Source organism: Anguilla rostrata, chromosome 15, assembly GCF_018555375.3.
Source record: "Anguilla rostrata isolate EN2019 chromosome 15, ASM1855537v3, whole genome shotgun sequence".
Taxonomy (NCBI): domain Eukaryota; kingdom Metazoa; phylum Chordata; class Actinopteri; order Anguilliformes; family Anguillidae; genus Anguilla; species Anguilla rostrata.
In genome coordinates this window covers 33,635,891-33,662,545 of record NC_057947.1, presented here as the reverse complement: position 1 = coordinate 33,662,545, position 26,655 = coordinate 33,635,891, and the positions used below count along the sequence as shown (strand labels likewise).

Here is a 26,655-nt window from a genome sequence, read left to right as displayed (position 1 = left end):
CTCAAAATTCCAGCGGACCGATCGGGCGGCCCCATTAACCGTATAATAACGTGTTTCCACAATCATCCAATCACATACACACAACACTCTTCTCTTACCTATCCAATCACAGGCACACATCACCAATGGAGTGCCTTTTAAAATCAACAATCAGACCTCATAATGCTACTGCTTACCAACCAATTTGTCTGCATTAAAACGGTTAGGCAAAGAAGAGCGGGCTAAAGATCCTCCACAGCGATGTGAAACGCTGATATCAAATTATAGGAAGCGTTCGCTCACAGTTATTGCTGCCAAAGGTGGTGCAGTCAGTAATCAAGTTTAATGTGGCATTTACTTTTTTCACATGGGTGAAATGGCTATTTGATAACTTTTTTCATTAAAAAAATGAAAATCGTTTTTTAAATGTTTTGTGTTTACTCAGGTTTCCTTTGTCTAATATTACATTTTGTCTAAAGATCTGAAACCACTCAGTGTGACAAACATGCAACGATAGAGGAAATGAGGAAGAAATACTTGTTCACGGCACTGTAGAGCTCTACCCCACGGCGTCTTTGCTGTTCACCTTCCAGAATCTAATACACGGCATCTCATTTTACAAAACGGACACGGGCACAACAACTCACATCCGAGCTACAGGAAATATCTACGTCGATTTCCTCCTATTAGACACGAGAGAAACCGCCTGCGCTCCCGAATATTCATTAAAAACCAGAGAGGAGAGGGATGAACAATTAAGCGTTCCGAGATGTTCCGGGCTGACTGGAAATATTTTTAGATGGATAGAGTGTTTGTGCTCGTCACAGCCTGCGTACAAGGAGGCAGAGTGATGAACCAAGGCTGCCCTCCTCTTACAGCAGGGGCGACGCTGGCGAACGTGGACAGAAAAGTGGTAACGATTTTAGGGGCCCGAAGATGGAGAGGAGGGACGGGACACACAAAAAATACAGTAGGATCATATACAGCTTTATATATTCAATGGCAGTGGGGTCCAGTGTGTGTGTGTGTGTGTGTGTGTGTGTGCGTGTGTGCGTGCATGTGTTTGTGTGTGTGTGTGTGTGCTTACATGTGTGTGCACATGTGCGTGCCTGTGTGTGTGTGTGTGAGTGAACAAGACTCATCTGTCCAAAGCAGAGGTGGGAGAGGGAATCAGTATTCTGTGTGCACAGGGGGGAGGTGGAGGAAGGGCATTGCGTCTGGAATAATCGCACACTGCAGAAGAACTGAAGGATCACGGGAGACTGCCACGCTGCACGCACACTTACTTGGTGAAGCAGTCTCTCCCCTCTCTATTGGAAGCCATATCCCAGCCATATGGGGGGGCTTGGGAGGAGCTCCAGGTCCCAGAAGGTGGGGGCCAGCCTGCTGATTTGGTCCTGTGGCTGCAGAGGAGGGGGGGGGGGGGGGGGGGGTGAGATGGGGGCAGTTAGTAACAGCAACAGAACTACTCCTACAAGTGGCGGAGGCAGTTAAACCGCTTTGAAAGAGCTCCCTTAAAATGTTACTTTAAATGTGACCACTTCAAACAGCCCAAACACACACACACACACTCACACACACACACACGCAAATTTTTGTCTGGCTTTTTACATTCCACCAAGAGAATAAACACGAAACTGTGCAGAAAACGAGGAACTCACATTGGTCCGTCCGTGGATAGCAGTATTTAAAGAATTTATGTGCTTCCACTGAATCATAAATGAAGCGTTGGCTGTTTTGGGCGAACATTATGTGAAGTGGGATTTATGGAGTTTAATATTGCAGAAGCAAATTATGCATGTTACGCGCATAACTCCACGTTTAATTTCCCTTGAACTACATGATTTGTCAAAGACGTACATGCACACACAGGTACATTATATTAATTGCTATTGTTACCAAATTAAAGCATTCAGTCTACCAGGCAAGATGAAAGAAATCTTTATTATTATTATTATTATTATTATTATTATTATTACCAGCAGAATTCAGGACAACTTTTCCTTTTTTTGTGTAAAGAACACTGTTGAGTCCAGGGAAGGCATGATGGTTATGAAGTGCAGTCTCTGTTCCATACCTCAAAGCTGACTAAAGTCATGATGCAAAGTTTCTAAAGCAAAAGTTTAGAAACTGCGTTTGTCTGTAGAAAATAAATTCTTCCCTTTAAATTGTTAGCAAGAAGTTAAGTACAAATCCCAGCCTTAAAGGGCAAAAACCAAACCGAACTGATCCGATCCGAACCGAACAACCATTTAAATACTGAGCGCAAAGCAAACCAGTGATGTAATCTTGGAAAAAAAATAAAAAGCGAGGCGAAAAGCATGCTTCCCCTCCAGTGATTTCAGACGCGTGAAATTGGCTTTGAGTTCGGCTGTCAGTACGCTCTTCCAAAGGCTGTCATCCCCGGGGAAGTTCTGATTAAAACAATGTCAAGGGGAGCTTTACGCCACAATCAACCGATGCCTTCGGTACGGAACATAAAAGCGCCGTTGATTAAAGCCTTTTATTATGAAAGGCTCGGCCGCAATTGTTCAATCCTTTTTGGTGGGAAATTAGATTTTCCCTTTGACATAATGCCATTCCACGCCATTATCCCCGCAGTGGATGCGGAGAGTGACGCGTGCGCTACGCTACGCTACGCGGCGCTGTCAAACAGAGAGGGGAAATTAATTGCGTTAATGCGGATACCAGGTCACGTCAAAACCTCAGGGAAGAGCAAATGCACCCAGAGCTAACACGCGCGGCCACGCGAAACGGGAGATTTTGCGGGAAGACCTACAGTAAAAGCTGAAGACATAAGCCAAGTTCATGTTTTATACGAGTAATCTGTCATATTGTAAGCTTGCCACCAACACTGCCAATGCCACGTGGTAAAAGCAGTCGTAGGGACTGAGTGGAGGACCGCGTGGAGTAGAGAGGCATTCTGTGTAAAGATCAAGCTTAAAAAAAAAGACAGTGAGTAATCATTAGCACGAAACGGCCCGCTCCGATTACCTCGCGGGCATTCTGAGTGCAGAGGGATCCGTTTCACGTTTAAAATGCCTGAAATACAACACATCGCAACAGGGCACTCTCTGGTCACATGTTTACTAGAATAAACCTGTAATTGGTCCTGTGACCGTCAACCCAGTGTCTGCAGAGCTCTTGGTAAGAGGTTTTTGCAGTTGCAGCCTTCATGGACATTTTTTTCTAGTTTCAGTACAGTTTTGGTTGGCAGCAGAAAATCAGGTCATTGTACACTATTGTTTCACTACCCTTTTACGATATGGTTTTATTCAAATTCATCTCCATCCATCATCTACACCCACTCATCCCAGTCAGGGTCCAGGGTGTGTTACTGCCTCTCGCCCAATGCATGCTGGGATCGGCTCCAGCACCTCCCTGCGGCCCCCGCCCAGGATAAGCGGGTATAGGTAATGGATGAATGGATTTCCTCGTCATCCTTCTCCGGGCCGGATGCTTTCAGCTTCCAGTGAGTGATTTTGGGGCGCCCCGAACACACCATTTTGTGCCGTGTGCTGCAGGCTACTTCCCACCTTGTGGATTACCGTGACAACGGATTCATCCCTGAAGATGTCATTACGGCATTGCAGAAAAAAAAAACCACACAAATTCCCACAAACAAAATTCGCAAAATATGCAAGAAGTATGTGACCTACTTTCTGAAGTAATGAAACTTGATATAAATGCAGGAACCTGATGCTGCATAAAGAACAGGGGGAAAAAGTCTTTGAAGCAGTGCTCAGAGGAATTCAACGAGAGAAAGACAAACAATGCCAACCAGTTTTGCTACTGTGTCCCTACATTTCTCTAAACTTTTATTTTTTGACAATGTCATCCGAAAATATGCCCTGTAGGAGCCTCTCACACAGATGGACCCCGGCCATTTTCGACAGACAAGAGGCATCTGAGCGTGACCCTTTGACCTGCGATCATCCACAGCGTGTGTGACACCTTCAGTATGTGGATGCACAAAATCAGACATGCAGTACATCGGAATATGAGCGTCCAGACAGACAGACAGACAGGCAGACAGGCAGACAGACAGACAGGCAGACAGGCAGAACAGACAGGCAGACATACATACATACATACGTCAGAGTGTAATCGCTGCGTAACAAACTGCTCTCATCGTGAAACACGCGAGAGAAACAAAACACAGCGACCCGGCTGGTTTGAAAAAGGGGGCGTGGCTCTGCGCAGACATGCGATCCCCCTCACAGGTACAGTACCTGCCTCACCTGAGTGGCCCGAGGAAGAGCTCTGCTCAGGTTTCAGGTGCTGCTCAGCAACACAATTAAAGCACGAGCCTCTAACAAAGCCCTGAGCTTCCCCGGTGTTGTTAACGTAACGCTGTCAGTCTGTAAATACATGTCACCCAACGTCTCTCTCTCTCAGAATGGGGCTATTATAATAACAGGCTCGTCAGCTCGAGGGAAGGCCATATTAATCTTAAAACAATGAGCTCGAGCTGGGACATCACACGTCAAACGCCTGTCAATCTATGTATGGAGCACCCCCTCCCCCACCTCCCCCACCACCCCCACCCCAATTCATCATTAATAGCTTTCTGTCTTTCTCCAACATACAAGAGCTCTTAATAATGTGCATTGTATTTGTGTGTGTGTGTGTGTGTGTTTGTGTGTGTGGGTGTGTGTGTCTGTGCGTGTCAGTGTGTGGGTGTGTGTAAATTTGTGTGTGTGTGTGTATTTGTGTGTGTGTGTGTGTGTGTTTTTGTGTGTGTGTGTGTTCATGTTCCAGAACCTGCCTATGTGATTAATCACGTTGCCGATTTTTGAAAGGTTCATCAGCCAGCAACCAGTCCTATTTTTCTTGCTTAATAGCACCTAGTTTGGTGGCAGTATCTCAGCATAAATAATTTTACATATAATTCACTATGACAAAGAGATTAGATGGCATTCCATAATTTTCTACTACCCAATAAAAATGTTTAAATTGAAAACCAATTGTTGCTTTCTCTCGTTACGGCCTACAATGCTAACAGTAATTAGCTGATCTAACACATTTAGACAAGAATTGATTCTGAAACTGGAAATGCTTTTTAATTATACAGAACGATTAACAGCAGGTTTTTAGATACTCGTGAAAGAAATGCTCTGCCTTTGCGATGTGTAAATCATCGACCTCTGCTGTCGTGTGTGCGTGCATGTGTGTGTGCGCATGCGCGTGTGTGTGCGTGTGCGTGCATGTGTGTGTGTCCGCAAGAGAAAAAATATGTGAATGTGTGTCCCTGCGTAAGTGTTTGTGGACTGTCGTCAGTTTGTCATTGAAGGAAGCACATTTATCCCATTAGCAGAGAAAAGCACAGAGTGTCCACTTTTGCACAGCAGCACAGATGGCACTGTGACAACTTCCTCTGCGGGTATTTGGCCTTCTGACCCCAGTAACGGTGCCAGAGTTCCAATCACAGGTGCACCAGAGGGATTTGCAGGTTGGCCTCTGTTTGCGCTGAAGTACAAGCGACTGTGCACTGACGGGTGAGGGGGGTGGGGTGGGGTGGGGGGCGCGGGGGTGGGCGGACTGCCATTGCGGGTGCATGGAGATTGTGATCGCAAAGGGCACCTCTGGTTTAAAAAAAAATAAAAATAAAAAGTTTTGCGGTGTACAGTGATTATGAATTTTGTTTTGGGGCTGTGCCTCAGACGCAAAGCACAAAGCGTGCCACAGCTACCCTCTGGGACCTAGACTCAGACTCAGTGTCAAACCACCTGATAAATCATCACAACTTAGTGGCCAATGGGGAGGTTGATTCTCCATTGAATCACACCAAGCCTCTCTCTATTAGTAGTTAATAAAACAAAATTCTTCCAAAGAAATATGTTCCCCCCCAGGCCATCAGCTTATTTCTGTCACTCATCATAAAACCAGAATAGTGCTGGGCGACCTTTCACTCGATCTCTACACTCGCCTACTTTTTTTTTTTTTTTTTTTTAGCAAAGAAGCCATTCGGTCTTTCCTGGAGATCAAGAGCTGCTGGGACAGGTTTCATTCGATTCCAATCCACACAATTACTGGGGTGTACATGCAGACATGATACACTATAACTTCTGAGTTTTTTGTTTGCCAATACATTACAGGAAGAAGCACTTGGAGGCATGTAATTTCGGAAGCACTTAGGAAGAAGCTTGTCAGGAAAACAGTGGAAACCTCACAATTATGGTACACCGTGTTTATGACCCTAATAAAAAATAGTCTAATAGTTAAATTCAAATCGGTACAACATGGTAGTAAGATGTTACACAGCACATATCTACATATGCGTATGTGAAGCTCTCTAAAAGTAAAACACTGAAAAACTAATTTCATAGCAGTGCATATCACACAAGCTGCCCTAATGACCGTGCAATGGAATTAGAATAACAATCTTTTAATCAGTTAATTTTTAAAGAAACACTGGCGTTTGATGTCAACCTTCTTAGAGCTTTTTCATGAACGTTCTGAGCGAGCAAGCATTCTGAGTCGCCAAGGCACAGAGAATATTTCATTAAGGGAGACAGGGACCAGAGCTTATAATTCTGAAACAAGGACAGGCAGTAGAAGACAGCTAATTTTACAACTACACATAATTCAGTGCACATGCTGAGATCATTTTATTGAAGACATTCGTGATCCAGCACCGAAAATGGTCACGGAAACACCACAGGCTAAAGGCCATGCAATAAGCCTGACTTGTGTCCTCCAGTCAACAATATGGAACTGGCTTTGAGAAAGTGAAACCAGATGGACTGCTTCACAATCTATTTCAGCTATTTTAATGATTCCACGCACATATTTTACTCCAAAGATAATACTGTCAGCATGGCATGGTAATTATATCGGTTGGCAGTTCACATAAATTAATATTTATGATTCTCTATGATTCGAGAACTGCACTAAATTATACCTTTTGTCTTGCAGAATTACGATTAGAATTTAAATACTGGCATTTGAAAATACAAAAAAAAATTATTAACTAACGGAGGGAATCTCCCCATTTAACCTGAAGAAAACCACAGCACGGACTCAAACCCAAGCTTTAAACTTCATCTTTTAATCCTGATCATTAAGGAGAAAAACAAATGGACAACTTGCAGAGTAAGAGGATTCGAACACACAACCTCTCTGAATGAGATTAGTGGCATATTTCATATGCCTAGTTATGCTGAAATACTATGAATTTCTATTGACATAATGATTTAGAAAGAGGTGTGTGTGCCATCAATCATCCACAAATATAAAAGTATAATCTATAGAGTGCTCTTACAGAAAACCATCTACGTGATAAACTGCTACAGCCATTAAGAAATGTCAGTAACATTAAAAAAATCAGTAACCTGATCATTAATTCGGCAAAAACGGAGTACATTGCTCGGTTAACAACTTCTCACCGATGTAAAATTGCTGAAATATCGAATGTCTCCACTATAATCTGAATCTTCCCGTTCTCCAGTGAAGCAGAGATTTTTTAATTTTTTTATTCAATGTCTTGTACTCACATTCCATTCAGTTTCCCAGATCATGCAGTTCACGTACCGTATAGGTTAGTGATCAATAAAATATATCAAGTGATGTTATTAAAGTACATGGACCTTGATGAGTTAATTAGTGTTAGGCATTGAATTAAGCAATATCTCAATCTTTTTTATTGTTTCCTGCAAGCCAGGACACAGATATCTGGCTGTCATTAAAGCAACAGCAGCTCATTGAGCCCGTTCATGCAGCAGTTAAACAGGCCAGAGAACAGCCATTGATTCTCTACCCCATTTCCCTCAGCCAGGGAGACTGAAGTAGGCTAATACTCACAAGCTCGGATGATTGTCCCTCACAACTCAAGCCCGAATCGACAAACCGTGGCGCAAAATCCATTTTCTTTCTCTCTCTTTTAAAAAAACAAAAAAAAAACAAAAACCAAAATCAGCCACACTTCTTATTGAAGTTTATTTGGTTGCTTTTTTTCCCGAGGAATCCCCAGAGAATTTCAAATTGTTTCTCCGCTAAATTACGTCCCAAAAACACAGGGCGCGTAAGGGCTGGGGAGGAGCTGTGTTAAGAGAGTAAGTAAGTTCACTCCTGGACAGCGTAACCCAACCTTGGCAGCAGGCATTAATAAATGATGAGTGCACAGTCGGGCCCACAGATCTAAATAATGGAGTGCCAGACCAGACTGAACAATTCATGAGCGGGTCACTCCGGTGCGAGTGTTTATTTTTCTCCTTTCACCGAATTTGCCCGTCCTCGGATGCGAATCTACCCTGACACTTTCCCCAAAAAAAAAATTATAGTATGAGATCAAGAGCAGGTGACAAGGGAAATGACAACACGTGAAATAACATTAAACTTATTAATGTAGTGAAATGTACAACAACACTGAACAGTCCTATTATTATAAATAATCTCTAATAAACACCAGTGAACAGACATGCACAATGACTTCAACAACACTGGACTGGCTTGTTCACTGAAATGTGCAGTATGACAGTATGATTTATATTTATTTACAATGTGCAATGCCACTGAAATTACTCACTGACAAAATGTACACTTAAACTGTGTGCAGTATTTACTTAAATCGTGAGGTTACTTTCAGCCGGTATAACATAACATTTTGAATATTCGGTGATTGTTATTAGATCTATGAAATTTTAAAATATATCTCACGTAGCAAGTTGCGCATTAGCCTTTTCCAAGGTCTTCCAATGATCTCCAAAAAATAACAAACAAAAACCATTTATTTATTCTCTCCTGCATTTTGGGTTATCATGGTTTTGTGTGCTGACAAGAATTCTGAGTGGCCAAGGCTAAGCATTGCAATTGGCAGACAAGACTTTTGATTGGCAGTTCTTTGTGACCGGATTCTTTTGTACTATTGGGGGAAAAAAATAAAAATAATAATAAGGAACACAAATCTTTGCTGTAGAACTGATGCCTTTCACAAAACTCTCTGAGACATTTACTTGGGTCATGATGCTACTGTATAATAAGAAACAATTGACTGATTGACAGATGGATTGATTGGCCAGGCTCTGATTGGCTCAGGGCCCCTTCTAACTTCACTAGTTATGTCCTGATAGTTGCTGGTCTCTTGGACCCAATTATTTTTGTTTGGTGAGAGTGACAGATCCTGTTTTTGTTATTTTGAAAGATTTTTTAAAATCTCGTTTGAGTGCTATAAATGAGGAATGTCTTTCTTAGCCGGTGGGCGTAAACACATCCCAATGGACGTTTTATTTGGTGGTGAAAAGTCAGCGAAACGCTGTCTAGGTGTCCTGGTGAAAACCTGGCTGAAGGTTTTCTAGCCGACTAGCATGTAGCCAGGCAATATCCGGGTAAAGCCGGAGCTATATTTGGGGTCAATCTAGTCCGTTTATGTCAAAGTTCCTCTCAACCTGGATTACCACCCCTCCAGGGGTCTAGATTCGGGTTTTTGCGCACTGGGATATAACTCTAGATGGTCCATTGTGGACTGAGTTTAGTGGGAAATCTTCTCCCTGATTGTTTAGGGAGGACATGTTCTTTTCTCCTCTCCTTCACGGACATCCGCTATTTTTTCCATCCTCCTCTTATCCTAACTGATCCAAACCTAAATGACATCACATCACATTTATTATAAAGCTTTTTTTTCTTACTGACTCACTACTAGCCCTCATCACGTGGGACGTTAAGCACTAAATATGTTCCGGTGGCAACATAAATATGTTCTCCCGGGCACTGTGCCCAGTAGGATGTAGCAGTGAGCTATTTTGGTTACAGACCTGGAGAGGAGGCAAGTGGCTTTCAGTTAATTAGCAAGATGTTAAACGATGCCTCCTATTTCATTCATAAACAAGGGTGATTCATCTTCCCAAATTTGGGGTTCGCTGTTAAAAGCACAACAAGAGGAACAGATGAACTCCAGAGTCAAAACAGAAAAAACAGAATTTACTGCATCTCCCTCTGATATCCTACTAGATGTGCATATTATATTTGAGCTGGTGACATTCATAATAATGATCAAAATATTACTCCTCAACAGCAAACAACAATATTTGCGCAATTCATGCGGTGTCAGGTCCCAGGGCGATCTGTTGCTATGGTATCGGTCAAAAGCTGGGAGCCTCTGCTCCATGCTCACGCAGACAGCTTGTCGCCCCTGTTATCTTAAAACACGAAGCCCCCCTGCATCCCTAAGCAGGTCACAGAGTACAGGGGAAGGGGGGGGGGGGAGCAGGGAGGCAGGCACTCTTTTTAAACCTGGCCTTCGCCGCGTGGATCAAACATGTTCAGGACCCACCAAGGTTTGAGTCACGGAGACAGCTTGAGAAGTTGTCTCAAGTGAACTTCAAGAAGAACTAAATGAACATATGTGCCCCCCCCCCCCCGCAATTTCCCAGTGCAAAGGGGGGGGGGGCTGAGTACCCAAACATAGACACTAACTTAGGTCTAATTCATGAAAAACCATTGTTCAACGAATGTTGACAACTAACATTGTTTATCGGTTGCATTAAAAAAAATGTACATACATGAGACTTTACGTTGACATGTACCTTATCTTTAAAAAGGCACTTGCTTTCCCTTTGCATTGTGTGAGCTCTATTTAAGCCTCTGAGACTATTTACCAAAAACACTTACTCAGGCTACATGTTGTCTCCGAGTTGCAGTGCATGCACTGAAATGTCCCATCATGCCTCACACCCGTATGTATGACAGGCTAACTCCGCCCCTGGTTTTAAATTGTGTGCGAGGCAGATGATTGTATCAGGCTGTTTTCAGTTAGGCAGTTAATTAAAGAGGTTCTGCGTGCATAATAATTAGTTTATGCTATGAGGTGCAGTAGCGCTCCTCTGCTGCACACAGGAAGGTAAACAACAAGCCCCTGAGACCCCCCCCCCCCCCACTGCCAAACCCGCTGCTCGCTGGACTGCACCCCCCCACTGCCAAACCCACTGCTCACTGCACTGCAAGGCAGGCCTGGGTCAAATACGATTCAAATACTTTTCTACGCTTTACTGATCTTGTCTGGTGTATTTGGAACCAATGAAATTCTCTCAAAAAAAATTGCAAGCCCCGCCTTCTGGTCATATTGGCAGGCTCAATTACACCAGGCAAGACCAATGGAGCACAGAAAAGTATTTGAATCCAGAACAAAAATACGTATTTGACCCAGGTCTGGTGCAAGGGAATCTTTCTCAAAGCCCACGAGGTCACAGCCTGTTTCAGACAGCGGGGGGGAAAGGGGGGGGACAGGGGCGGGGGACAGGGGGGCGGGGGGACAGGGGGGGGGGCAATGACTCAGAACTCAGTGCATAGACACAGTGCACTGGACCAAGCAATGAGCTAATTACAGACAGGCTTAATGACGGAAAGAGGGGAGAGGATCTGGTGCCTGGACAAAAGGGCCTCCTTCACTCTCCAGCTCTCTCCCTCCATCTCTCTCTCTCCTTCACTCTTTCTCCAGCTCTCTCCCTCCATCTCTCTCTCTTCTTCACTCTTTCTCCAGCTCTCCCTCCATCTCTCTCTCTCTCATCACTCTTTCTCCAGCTCTCTCCCTCCATCTCTCTCTCCTTCACTCTTTCTCCAGCTCTCTCCCTCCATCTCTCTCTCTCCATCACTCTTTCTCCAGCTCTCTCCCTCCATCTCTCTCTCTCTCCTTTACTCTTTCTCCAGCTCTCTCCCTCCATATCTCTCTCTCTCCTTCATTCTTTCTCCAGCTCTCTCACTCCATCTCACTCTCTCCTTCACTCTTTCTCCAGCTCTCTCCCTCCATCTTTTTCTCTCTTCTTCACTCTTTCTCCAGCTCTCCCTCCATATCTCTCTCTCTCCTTCATTCTTTCACCAGCTCTCTCCCTCCATATTTCTCTCTCTCCTTCACTCTCCAGCTCTCTCTCTCCATCTCTCTCTCCTTCATTCTTTCTCCAGCTCTCTCCCTCCATCTCTCTCTCCTTCATTCTTTCTCCAGCTCTTTCCCTCCATCTCTCTCTCTTCTTCACTCTCTCTCCAGCTCTCTCCCTCCATCTCTCTCTCCCCATCACTCTTTCTCCAGCTCTCTCCCTCCATCTCTCTCTCTTCTTCACTCTCTCTCCAGCTCTCTCCCTCCATCTCTCTCTCCATCACTCTTTCTCCAGCTCTCTCCCTCCAGCTCTCTCTCTCTCTCCATCACTCTTTCTCCAGCTCTCTCTCTCCATCTCTCTCTCTCCTGCTCTCTCCCTCCATCTCGCTCTCTCGCTCCACAGCGTTCTGCCTCCCAGTCCTGCCGTCTCCATCCCTGCTCTATCTCTTCGGCGCTTCCTTACTTCTTTTCTCTCTTTCTCGAGCCTCTTTTCCTCTCTCCCTTTCTTTGTCCTGTTAACAGCGAGCGCTGGCACGGCACCGCGACCCCGCGAACAAGGAAAATAAAACACCAAAACGAAGCCACGGCTAAATCCCGACATTTGATTTAAAGATTTAAATAAAGATTTAAAGATTTGAATATGAGCCGTCTGTAGATCGTGAGCATTCACAAGCAGAAAAATTCCAGAGATATCTTTTGGTATCCGCAAAAAAATGGCCTGCCTGATTCAAAACACTGAACACAAATACGGGTTGTAAACTCAGATAAAGATGAAGCAGATCATTAGACAGGTTCAGTAGTGAAGCTGCTCTATTCTACACACACATCCCATCACAGATTTTTCCATCTTCAGTGATACAGCACACACCCACCCCGGGTCCTTACTGCAGCTTAGCCTGGCATCCAGTTTTCACTGTGGCTCCTCACATTCCAGATCACATTTTAAAATGTTCACAATATCGAAGCAGGATGCAGACGTTAAAAAGTTCATTCACAAAAATGATCTTGGAGACCAATATAAGTACACTGAATGACCCACATGATACTATAAAGCTTTCCCTTTAACAGTAGTGTTCACCCATGAAATATCTACAAATTCTAGCTGTCACCAGATCCATATGTACCAGATCTGAGAAAAATAAAATCCACTGGCAAGAACCTTGACTTTTCACAAAGTAAATAATAATACATTTTGCTGCACAACTGTGTATAAACCTTACCACACAAACATAACAACCTTACCACAATACACTATACACAATGCTGCACAGCCACCTAGACACATGTTCACACATAATGCAGTACACTAACATCCACCAGGAAAGATACAGACCCATTCTCTCAAATACAAACAGATTTACACCCACACAGATACAAACAAACATGCACATGCACACGTGCATACACACACACACACACACACACACACATACACAGTCATTCATGTATATGCATGGACATAGATGCACTAGTCCACAAATAGTCATTATATTCAATTTGCAAATACTCCTATCCTGGATGTCTTAGATTGTAACAGAAGATAAGTACAGACTAAGTTATTAAAACATTCCCTGGTGAGCGTATGTGCAAAATATTTAAAGTTATAAATGCAAGTAACCTTATGCCCATATAAATATAAATACACCACACAATGTAATATAAGTACACACATACATAATAATACATATAAACACATTTTGGGGACACACGGCTAACATTCACAGAACACTACAGACCATGCTGTAGCGGTCCAAAAGTAATTACATAAGTACACTAGGGGTGGGAACAGGAAGACTCGAGATGAAACCCAAGATGCAGGCTGAAGAGGCGGACAGGCAGATACTGACACACATACAGACGCACAGCACGTAGAGACAGACAGAACACAGACATCATCCCTTTCAACCATGTGAGGGAGCCACGTACTGACCTTCTCTGGCAGACTGCTTAAAAAAAAAAAAGTGAGGTACTGTATGCTTCAGAGAAACCCTACTGTGTGCTGCTCTCTCTCTCTGTGCTCTCTCTGTACCCGAGCACCCGCAGACTATCAGTGTGCAAACCCAGGACAGGCAGAATGCTCTGCTCTCTCTCTCTGCTCTGTCTGTAGCAGAGCATCAGCAGACTAAGTGTGCAGACCCAGGACAGGCAGAATGCTCTCTCTCTCTCTCTGCTCTGTCTGTAGCAGAGCACCAGCAGAGTCTGTGTGTAAACCCAGGACAGGCAGAACGCTCTGCTCTCTCTCTCCCCGCTCTGTGTGTACCAGAGCATCCACAGACTCCCAGTGTGCAGACCCAGGACAGGCAGAATGCTCTCTCTCTCTCTCTGCTCTGTCTGTAGCAGAGCACCAGCAGAGTCTGTGTGTAAACCCAGGACAGGCAGAACGCTCTGCTCTCTCTCTCCGCTCTGTGTGTACCAGAGCATCCACAGACTCCCAGTGTGCAAACCCAGGACAGGCAGAATGCTCTGCTCTCTCTCTCTCTGCTCTGTCTGTAGCAGAGCACCAGCAGAGTCTGTGTGTAAACCCAGGACAGGCAGAACGCTCTGCTCTCTCTCTCCCCGCTCTGTGTGTACCAGAGCACCAGCAGAGTCTCAGTGTGCAAACCCAGGACAGGCAGAATGCTCTGCTCTCTCTCTCTCTCCGCTCTGTGTGTACCAGAGCACCAGCAGAGTCTCAGTGTGCAAACCCAGGACAGGCAGAATGCTCTGCTCTCTCTCTCTCTGCTCTGTCTGTACTACAGCATCCACTGACTCCCAGTGTGCAAACCCAGGACAGGCAGAATGCTCTGCTCTCTCTCTCTGCTCTGTCTGTACTACAGCACGAGCAGACTAAGTGTGCAGACCCAGGACAGGCAGAATGCGCTCTTCCACATCCAGAACATCAGTGATGCCTGGAGCTACAGACCGCTCCGTCCCGGGCCGTGTCTCCAGAGCTGGCTCTCTGTGAAAGCCTTTCAGGAAGAACGACTTAGAGAGGGGAGCGCCCCCCTCTGGCCCGGCCCAGCTAATGACCGTCCTGGGGGGGGGGGGGGGAGCGCGGGCCCAAGGAACACAGTCCGGCTGATCCAAAACGCATCTGAAGTTTCTGCCCCAGTGCTTTTAGCCGCGGGCCGGGAGAAATTCGATAGCGCCGCCTTTCCCCCCCCGAACGTGCCTGTTTTCAGCCCTGTTACTGTCAAGGGGGGCGGGCGGGGGTACGTCGAATGTAACGCACAAATCCTGTTTGGCCACTCTCAGTGCCAGAACCGTCCAGCCTTCCCAGAGTGCTCTATGAGTGTTCTATTGGGATTCATAATTGCTCTATGAGTGTGCTATTAGGGTTTATGAGTGTTCTATCATTGTTCTATCAGGGTTTATGAGCACTCTATGAGTGTTCTATGAGGGATTATGAGTGGGAATATATGGGATTATTGTTCTAATAACTGGGTGTGCAAAAACTGTTTTTCCAGGTTGGTGTGCCCTTTTCTCACTTTCAGCACCTGCCCCTCAAGCAGCTTCTGCACAGCCCTGATGCACAGCCATTACAGTGTCGTCAGTTCAATGTGTGAACTGGTGAATATAATATCTCTTCAATTTGCTTTCAATTTTGTTTGATTAAAAAACAACATAAAGATAGAGATAGAAAGATAGATAGAGAGAGAGCGATATAGAGAAAGAGAGAAAAAGAGCGAGACAGAGGTAGAGAGAGAGAGAGAGAGTAAGATAGAGAGAGAGAGGGACAGAAAGAGATACAGAGAGAGAGACAGAGAGCGAGAGAGAAAGAGATGCATGCTGGGAGAACAGGAAGGGCATCAGCACCCTGTTCCAGTGTTGAGCATTCGCTCAGTGCTGCCTGTCCTGCAGAACGCAGCATTAGCATTCATTGAATTTCTCAATTAGGACAGCAGGAGCCGCGCTGCATTAGGAACAGGAGCTGGGCCGCTCGTCCGCATAGCGAAGAGTCCACACACAAAACGTCGGGGTGAAATCCAAACGCCTGCCGGGGGATAAAATGTCTACGATGCTGTGAGAAACGGCGAGTGTATAATAATGTGATGATGATGATCACACGTACGGAAACGCGTCGTGTAATTAAAGTTCCACGTGTCACACACTGAAAAATATCAGAGAACATAAAATCGGGATCATAAAACTGCTGGAAATTCTACCATCCCCCCCACCTACCGCCCCACCCCCGGGCCCACACTCCTGTGCGCCCCCCAAACCCCCCCCGCCCGGCTAATGACCCCTTGAGCGTTGTGGCGAGGCGGGGGGGTGGGATGGGGGGGTATATAAGTGGCAGTTATACGCTGCGTAGCGCCAGGCCTTCGCGACTGCGTCCGCCCGGTGGACTGCGTTAATAGTCTTCCGCCCGGGCGCACATGACGAGCGGTAAACCCGCCGCGACGGAGCCCCTGACCCTAACCCCGGCGGCCATCGGGCGAAGGGCCCTGCGTCTCAGAGCGCCGAAGACGAGAGGAAGACAGCGGCCGCGTTCGCCCGGGAAAACGCTCGCTTTCTTCCTCACCCACCCTCCCCCGTCCCCCCCCCGCCCCCCCCGCCCCCCAATGGCCCCCTGGCTCCTCCAGCGGATGCTTTATTTAAAATCTTCACGAGGCGGAGACCGCGCCTGACCTCTCTCCGTACGTGAGCACAATGCCCGAGAACATCTCCCTCCTCACACTCCGATGCGCAATTAGGGTGCTGCGTACTGTGCATTTGCCCTGCCTGGTGCACTGGAAAACGCAGACTGACTGAAAAGACCTGACCCATTACAGGCATTTAGCAGACGCTCTTATCCAGAGCGACTGACCCCAACCAAAGAGCAGACCACAAATGCTATTTGTGCAGACTGACAGAAATGACCTGACCCTAAAAGTCACAGGTTCACTTCACGCGGAGGACACTGCCGTTGCACTTCTTGAGCTTCAGCATATTTGTAAAAGTTGTGTGAGTCGCTCTGGATAAGAGCGTCTGCTAAATGCCTGCAATGTAATGTAATGTAATGTAATACACGGCTCATAATGCAACTTTGCCCGAGTAGGAGACAGAGAAGCTCTATAGGTGAACCTGTTATGAATGTATCAGCCCTGCCAAACACCAACAGAACCCACGTTTTGAAATCCAGATGAACCCCCGCGATTTTTGGCTGAACGGCCACCGTGCAGTAGCTCAGTGTGGACAAGACTCCAGGTTCCACAGTGCCAAACTAGCCAGCTCAGCTAGCTTTGACGTCGGCCCCCGTCTGACGCTGGGGCCGGTCCCCCAGCACGGGCGAAAGGGAAATTATTAATTAAATATGTCACTCTCCACTTTTAAACCCCTTCTTCAAAGTGCTCCATTTTTCACTGCTCTCAGACGAGCCAACTGAGCTTTTAACCCACGACTGTGGGTTGTATATTAGAAGTCCTCACATGCCGGAGGGTGTACTCAGCATTACATAACCCCCTGTGTGCTGGCAACAGTGGCACCCTGTAAAATGCAGTGGCACTCATATGGGCACTCATAAGTCATAAGCTGTTGAAATATGTGTGTTTATTTGCACATTGCTGAATGCAGTGACTGTCACTGCAGACCGGGGTGAGGGGGGTTGGAAATGTGATCATGGACCACACACACACACAGCAAGAAACACACACATGCACAAGCACACACACACACATACACACACACACACACACGCACACACACACACACACACACACACACGCACACACACTCTTTGCCAATACTGCTGTCCCCTCTTGGGCCCTATCCAGTGACAGAGCCCCTGAAAGCTTTCCCATCGCCCCCCCCCCTTCACAGGCTCAGCACAACACAAACAGAGGCTGTTAGGACAGGCACGGCTGACACTCATGGGTTTTTGGAGGACACAAAGCCATTAATCAGTGCTCATTCTTTTTTTTCTTTCTTTTTTTTACATTTATCCGCTGCTCAATGCACTGTATACTACAGCTTACTAAGACGATTACTACACACCAGGTCAGCCATCTCCACACTGAACACATAGCTATTCATTTGAAGTCAGCGCAGCATCATTTAAAACACCAGTGGTTCGTTACTGCAGCAAACCAGCTACTTGAAACATATTAGCTTAGCTACTATAGCTATGGCATTATATTAGCCTAACTGAAAACATTCTCATTGGAGTTGGCACAATTTGATTTTCCAATTGCCAAACATGTACTGAACACAAGATCGATACATCGTTTTTATGTAATAAATTTATGATCATTTATAATAATACAAATTTAATCCATTGTTCCTTTCTCAGAATGAGCCAAGCAATTCCAGGAGGCGATTCATTCCCTCACCATTGTAGCGGGTTTGGCACCAATTCTGGTTTAATACAGCCGACATTATAGGTGACTTAGTCGCCTGTCTTAACGACTAATTGTATTTTTATTTATTTTTATTTTTCCATAGATTGCATTGTTGCCGTTCTCGTTGTTAGTGTTAATCAGTTTAACCATCAGGGTCCAAGTTGAACTATGCGGTTGTTCCCTGTACTTGGACCGGTACTTCTCTCTAGGGTTTTCGTCATACTTGTTCCTGGTTATGGTTATACACTTTGTTGTACGTCGCTCTGGATAAGAGCGTCTGCCAAATGCCTGTAATGTAATGTAATGTAATTGTCAACAGCGCTTTTATTAATGCTAAATCAACGGGATCTCATGATTGAAGTACACTGGCCTCACATTGCCTGATCTAGAAGGCAAACAGGGCCTAGATCCACTTTCAGAGACGACGTCTTAGACGTCCATTTTAGAATCAGCTTCGATTCCCCTGATCATCCAAAGGGATTTTTTTTTTTTACGCTACACTCTGACTGAACGGAACTGCTTCCTGCTCACTCAAGGTCATAATATACCCCCTCAGAGACGGCATTAAATATCCTGCATTAATATGATTCTGTGGACACCTTGAACATCCTTTCCCAGTTAAAGCCTCGCTTGGAGGGACATAGCAAGAGCTGACTGCCAAATGGTCTTAGTTCCATCACAGTTCCTCGCAGTGACAGTTTTATTTCAGAGTTCGAAAAATTCACACAAATTACTCTCGAATGGACGTGAGGACATTAGAAGAAATAAGACAGATTCTCTGAAAAAGTTCAAAACCAAGGCCGTATCCCAGCGTTCATAACTTAATTCTGCCTTCTTCCATTCTTAAAAACTATACTATTTCAACTATACTGGATAGAACGCACTTAACAGTATACAGTCACGCAAGTACAGTTCAGTTTCATTACATGTGGAACACACTCAATGATGTCATCACTTGCATCAGAACCACCAGGAAAAACGACCACCAGGAAAAACAGTAGCACTGTATTTGTACAATTGACTGCATTGGTTGCTGGCATCAATATAAATGAGCTATTATCAACAGGGATCTATATTATTACAGTTAGCTTGCTATGATGGCCAGACATTGTGCATATTCTATTGCAGTATTACCGCTGTCAGGTGCAACAAAGCCTATCATGAAAATGAATATAAATAAGATTAATAGACTTGCTGAAGGTTGCTTTTATGAGCGTAGTTACTACAGTAAATGATGGTTGCTATGTTTAGCCTAATGACCTCTGGAGAGCAGAGAGGCATACAAGTATTTATTGGTGCACCCTCAAAAGTCTGCTTCCTGTCAAGTGTGGAGATAAACTTCTGGTAATTGCAGTTTGTACTTCCTGTTTGAATACTTGCATACTCCGAAGCCCCCACAAAACAACCAACATGGCGACCATGCTCACCATGCAATTTAACAATCCACTAGCAAATATGTACAATGGAACCCAGCTCAAGATTTTACCCAAGCAGAACCCCCCCCCCCCAATTACAGAGTCAATACTTTCATGGATATTCCCCTGTCATTTCCCTAAATTTACACTACCTCCTCATATGGTCATATATTTACACTTACACACTTTCTTAAACTGCATAGCCTACACTCTAATTAACATAGCCTCTGCAGACTCTCAGTAACTTATACAGTCTATGCTGTCATAAAGTTTCTCCCTGACACGTTCATTAAATTAAACAGCCTGCATTGTTATAAATTCCCCATCACACACTCATACTCAATAAATTATAAAGCCTGCATATAGCCAATAAATTATAAATTGTATGACACTATATCATAAATTTGTACAATCCACTGACATACTCCCAGTAACTTAAAAAGCCTGTGTTGTCACACACACACACACTTTCTCTCTCTCACTGTAAATTATACACCTTACACAGTCATATACTTGTCCCATTCCCCACAGACGTTCATATTACACAGCCTATGTATAAAAAAATTCCCCTTCTAACACATCCCCAGTTAATCACACAGGAACATAGCTTACCCCCTCACGATAAAAGGCACCCCCAAGCCCTCTCCCAAACAAACATCCAAACACACTCTCAGTAAATTACACACACAGTCCACATCGTCATACATACACTGCACTCACTGTAATTTAGACTGCAATAAACATACTCCCCTATACTGTCAAAAATATTAAATGGCCTACAGTCTCATAAAATACACCCCAACCCCCCCCCCCCCACCCCAGACACTGCCATTGTCACTTCACTCAGGTTCTCGCAGTAAACAGATTTAGTAAGGATCCTAAATCATCACAGATAGACTTTACTGTATATAAAACGACAACTCCCGGATTTATGGTCTGCCAAGGTGTAAATTTGTCATATTTGCTTTTACTATTTTATTATTATTTCTAAATTTGTTCTCTGTGAAGCGTCCCGGGAAAATAATCCTTGCTCAATAGCAGTGTATTTAATCAAAACTGACACATTTGTTAGTTTGGCAGTTCGGACAGACATTTGGTCTGCTTCAGTCAGTCACTCATATTTTGAGCAGAGACACTGCTTCGGTTAAATTAAATAAAAATTTCTGTCTGGTGACATCAGATGACAAGACATCAGCCATAATCATCGGTGGCTTCGCAGTGTCTGTGTTAATTTACAGTGTCTGTGTTTATCTGCAGTGTCTGTGTTCATCTGCAGTGTCTGTGTTTATTTACAGTGACTGTGTTTATTTACAGTGTCTGCGTTTATCTGCAGTGTCTGTGTTTATTTACAGTGTCTGTGTTTATCTGCAGTGTCTGTGTTCATTTACAGTGTCTGTGTTTATCTGCAGTGTCTGTGTTTATCTGCAGTGTCTGTGTTCATCTGCAGTGTCTGTGTTCATTTACAGTGTCTGTGTTTATCTGCAGTGTCTGTGTTCATCTGCAGTGTCTGTGTTCATTTACAGTGTCTGTGTTTATCTGCAGTGTCTGTGTTCATTTACAGTGTCTGTGTTTATCTGCAGTGTCTGTGCTCATTTACAATGTCTGTGTTTATCTGCAGTGTCTGTGTTTATTTACAGTGACTGTGTTCATTTACAGTGTCTGTGTTCATCTGCAGTGTCTGTGTTCATTTACAGTGTCTGTGTTTATCTGAAGTGTCTGTGTTCATTTACAGTGTCTGTGTTCATCTGCAGTGTCTGTGTTCATTTACAGTGTCTGTGTTTATCTGAAGTGTCTGTGTTCATTTACAGTGTCTGTGTTTATCTGCAGTGTCTGTGCTCATTTACAATGTCTGTATTTATCTGCAGTGTCTGTGTTATTTACAGTGACTGTGTTCATTTACAGTGTCTGTGTTTATTTACAGTGTCTGTGTTCATTTACAGTGTCTGTGTTTATCTGCAGTGTCTGTGTTCATTTACAGTGTCTGTGATTATCTGCAGTGTCTGTGTTTATCTGCAGTGTCTGTGTTCATTTACAGTGTCTGTGTTTATTTACAGTGTCTGTGTTTATCTGCAGTGTCTGTGTTCATTTACAGTGTCTGTGTTTATCTGCAGTGTCTGTGCTCATTTACAGTGTCTGTGTTTATCTGCAGTGTCTGTGTTCATTTACAGTGTCTGTGTTTATTTACAGTGTCTGTGTTTATCTGCAGTGTCTGTGTTGATTTACAGTGTCTGTGTTTATCTGTAGGTGTCTTACAGCACCAGCGTTTAGAGGAGAGGTCTACCCCTGGCATTTCCACACATTTATTTGAATGCTCAGATGTGTCATTACCCCAAACACATTAAGAGCAGGCCATTACGTTTGTTCTGTTTCAAAGCGAGTGCTTTGTGTCATGATATTCATATCATGAATATCAGCAATAGTCTCGTCCTCGACATACGTGTTTTCTCTGGGTGATTTCATAAAGCTGACTTTGGAGACAGATAGGACAAGATGAAATAACAGATCTTGTGATCTTTCATGGTAATATAGACAACAACACAATTCTTGTCTATACTATCTTACACAAACTATCTTCTCAGCAAACAGGCCCAATTTAAGAAGTCCAAACCTTTTGATGATAAGCTCTATAACATCATTTGTTGCTCTGAATTGAAATATTTGTTCAGAGACACATAAGACCTTTAACACAGTACAATAGTTGCTCTGTAATGATTGTCTGATTAAAGATTAGCCCTCTGCAGGAAATCGCAAAGACAACATAATAAATTATTTAAACCGTAGGTGTGCCCTTTTAAACCGCGATGCATATATTTATGAGATATATTTTTAAAAAACTGCCGTGTCATTTGCATTAGAAATCATAAGAAAACAAAAATCCTAGCAAACAGCTATAAGCAGAGAGAGAGAGAGAGAGAAGGAGAGAGAGAGAGAGAGAGAGAGAGAGAGATTCAGATGCAGAAAACAGCTTTAATGGCGGATGAGGCTCGGTCTGAAAGACGTCTCTTTGTGAGAGAGCTCATCATTGAGGAGCGGAGTGCACTATCTTGCGGTTTGCGAGGTCCGTGTTTACTGCAGGAAAGGTGCTATTTACACAGTAAAGCCCTGCAGATTAAATTACTTCAAGATTAAGTGTTTAGTTTATAAGCCATTGCATGAAGATTTAGGAACATCTGTTGATAATGCAACTTAAGGCACAGCATCTCTTGTGTTTTCAAATGACCCATTGTTTGATTGGTCTTATTTCGTGATTTCATAAATAATTGATGTATTATGCAAATTTTTTTTTTTTTTTTTTTTGCATTTTTAATTATTTTTTGATTACTAAACAACCGTTTTCATTACAGATAGCAGTATGCACACATCTGAGAACCCTATTTTCAGACTGGCACAAAACAATGAAAAGACCAAATGCAAGGTTACTGCTCATTTTGCCCACTGCACTGATGCCCTTGAATAAAATGTATGAATGAAAAATTCATGTGATCTCACCGGCAGGGGAGAGGGTAGCATTAACGGGGATGTAATTATGAAAATCACTGCTAGCTCCATATATTTAAAAAAGCAAAATATTTCTGAACAAAATACTGGGGAGGACGTTTACTTTCTGAACCAGGATTTTCCACCTCTGGCTAACACTGCAAGTGGATCTGGAGGCTGAGTGGTTTTGACACAAACAGCGCATAACTGAGCCCAAGACCATGGACACTCAAATCTGGACCTTGAATAAAAATATGCCCCCGGTTTTCTTTCCCCCCCCGGCTAATGACCTAAACAATTAGTGCTACTGCTTGGCCAGACTGTATTCACACCTGACTTCCCAGGTAAAGGGAGGGTGGAAATCCAGAAGTTCTTGGACCTTGAGAGCCGGTATTTGAGTAACAGGGCCCTAGACAGTGCCCCCCTCCCCCCCCCCCTCCTCCCCACAACCCACCAAAAAAGCGGAATTATAAATCATACATAGAGACAAATGCACTGTTCCTTTTCTAAAATAAATAATGGAAGTGAGGCTGAATTGAACGGCTGACATTTTCCCGGCCTTCCCAGGGCAGGCGCAACCCTGGCGGCGCGTACCCTTTCAAAGAAAGGCTACGGTACAGTGGTGCTGAATGATAATTCTGCAGCTCCCAATTCAGCAATAGTAAAGGTACGCTAGCGTACCACACTGCCACGCTTAACAAGGCCTGGGTGGACAGAGAGGCAGGACTCAAACAGCAGAGCTTCCTTCTGCCAGACAGAGTGCAGATTAATCTGGCCAGGGTTCCGCTGCATCAGTTCCTTCCAACAACCCACCGGGTGACCACAGGCTACAGTTAATTAATTAATGCATTCATTCATTCACGCACTCACTTGCTTAGTCATTCATTCATTCAATCACTCACTCACTCACTCGCTTACTCATTCACTCACTCACTCGCTCGCTCGCTGGCTCGCTCGCTCGCTCGCTCATTCATTCGCTCACTCACTCACTCACTCACTCACTCACTCACTCACTCACTCACTCACTCACTCACTCACTCACTCACTCACTCACTCACTCATTCATTCGCTCGCTTACTCATTCATTCATTCATCTCCTGCAGTACTGTACAGCTGCAGCTGCAGCTGCAGCGTGCGGGTAAATGCACAGGTGTGCATGCCTGTGCCGCAGCACTCTGCGCTCAGGTGAGGACAGCCAAGCGATGGCCTGACAGGTGTGATTGGTGATCGGGGAGGGACCCGAACCAGCCCTAGAGTTTTGATGGCCCTGAACAAGAATGTTGTTGTGGCCCCAAAGTGCTCCAACATAAATCACACCCACCACCACTTAAGCCTGAGTTATGGGGCCCAGGGACGGTTGTGGCCCTAAACGACCGTATAGCGTCTCAATGCCAGCAGACAGCTCTAGGTGGGACGATAACAAATTCACAGGAGGACACTGATGCGGTTTTGAAATTATGTGTGCTATCTATATATGTGTTATCTCTCAATATTTGAAAGCCGAACTGTCAAATGAGACAAATTCATGTGTTAGGCTGGACAGAATATGGCCAGAACTGAACATTCTTTTCCGTTTAAAGGTACCGTTTATTGTAGGGATGCAACGTTTGCCATTCCTGGCACGCCTTTCTCAAGACAGAGACCATTTATTTAAGATATTAAAAATGAAAAAAAATGCGGTTTGAAAAAAAAAACGGAAAATGGAATGAAAGAGGAAATGTCAGCACTTGCTCAATCACAACGAAAACTAATAAAAACACCAATCAATTTTTTTTTAATGTAGCCAGAAATTAATATAGCACTATAATTCTTCAAACAACTGTGGAATAAAAAAAGAAGCTTTTTCAGCAAATTCATGAATGGTTACAAGAAAACCCATTAAGAATAAATAAACATGAGCATTTCAAAGCAGTGAGCCGTAGGTGGCAAGTAGATAGCAAGTTAGCGATAACTGAGGCCATTACAGAGGGATACAGAATAAGGCTGCATTCAGAACAGATCAGGCAATGCGGGAAAAGCGGCAGTCCTCCCATTCATGTGAATGGGGGTAGTGCGTTTAGGCTGCGGGAGTGGGGACCGCGTGGGGTGCAGGAAAACACTGCAGCGGCCGTTTGGGAAGAAGTAGACCCCGAATCAACTTTTGCTGTAACGCAACCCGACGTCACGCTGCGGTGGCCAATCACGTAAGCCGGCGATCAGAACGGAAGTCGCCAAATGGGAAGAAGAGCCTTGTTTAAATTACCACATAGCATTCCGCTGTTTACCGAGTGACTGTGAAGATATGGAAGAGAGACTGAAATATAGCTGAAACCGAGCACTATCCAGGCGGAGTTCATGGACCAAACGATGATACTCTCCCAGTTGTGTCCTCGCTTGGTTTACTTCGTGTACCCAGCTTCGACGTCTGCCCTCTACGCTGAAAAATAACGATAGCAAGAAACTTCCTTCGGTTTGTGTCCATTTGTTTGAGTTAGCAGACAGGAAATGGAGGGGGGGGGGGGTTAAAGTTCACAACATGACGTCACACAAATGGGCCATGTAGTGACATGCCCACACATTACATTACATTACATTACAGGCATTTGGCAGACACTCTTATCCAGAGCGACGTACAACAAAGTGTATAACCATAACCAGGAACAAGTATGACGAAACCCCTAGAGAGAAGTACCGGTCCAAGTACAGGGAACAACCGCATAGTTCAACTTGGACCCTGATGGTTAAACTGATTAACACTAACACAAAGAGAACGGCAACAACGCAGTCTATGGAAAAAATACAAGCAGCACCTCCGCACAACCCTGCGGGAAGGTGCCGCATTGCCTGATCTGGTGTGAATGCAGCCTGAAGCCACGTTTGAGCTACGTTTATTTCCCTCAAAAACAGAAAACCTCTATGTCGCGCCATGCCCAGGATAAACACATAATACCACAGGTGGAATGTCCAGGGGTCAGAAAGTCAAACTCCTGCCACGTGTTTCTTCCACCCGCCCACGAACTCAGCCAGCCCCGTTTCGCTAATTGGCTCTACCTCCTGGCCAGAAGAACTGCGCTAACGAGCAAATCCAGGCGACTGGAACAAAATCGTGGGGAGGATCTTTTGTTTTCTGAAGCTGGAGGATTTTTCGCTGCAACTGGATCTCCAGTGTGAGTCTCGATTGCACGTCGGTCTCTTTCTCCTCCTCCTTCTCGTCCCCTCAAATATCCCGGAGCGCGACGCTAAACTTAGGCTAATAATAGCTACCGTTTGGGTGCTCCGCGGCCTTCCCACAGTCTTAATCAAAGAGCAGTGCATTATGGGTATCATTAAACGACACTACATTAGCTCCAGCTTTGCATTATTTCGTTTAGGGATATTTAGTTTGGTTAATGGCTGGAATGTTTTTGACGCAGGCAATAACTTGCCATAAACATTTTCTTTCTACAACAAATGATATCCAAGTAGGGCACTGTCTGTTGATATTTTAATTTAGGGAGTTGTACTATTTAACTGAAACAGCAATGTAAACTTTTAAAATCTTGAAGTTGCCTGGAAATTTAAGTGACTTAACCAGAACAGGACTGCAATTCGTTACAGGAGAAATGCATTCTTATTTTAGAAATGGACTGACAAGCAGAGAACAAGCTACGGAGAACAAACATATGTTTTCTGCCACCACATCAACAGCGACAATGAATAA

The 26,655-nt window shown here is 44.4% G+C and overlaps 1 protein-coding gene across 1 annotated transcript in view; it reads right to left on the bottom strand.

The window, feature by feature from the left end:
• LOC135240497 (FERM and PDZ domain-containing protein 4-like) overlaps window positions 1-26,655 on the bottom strand; it is a 92,631-nt gene that overhangs the window by 31,965 nt on the left and 34,011 nt on the right. Inside the window, 1 exon segment of the mRNA XM_064310019.1 lies at window positions 1,266-1,382. Coding sequence (XP_064166089.1) covers window positions 1,266-1,382 — 117 coding nt within the window.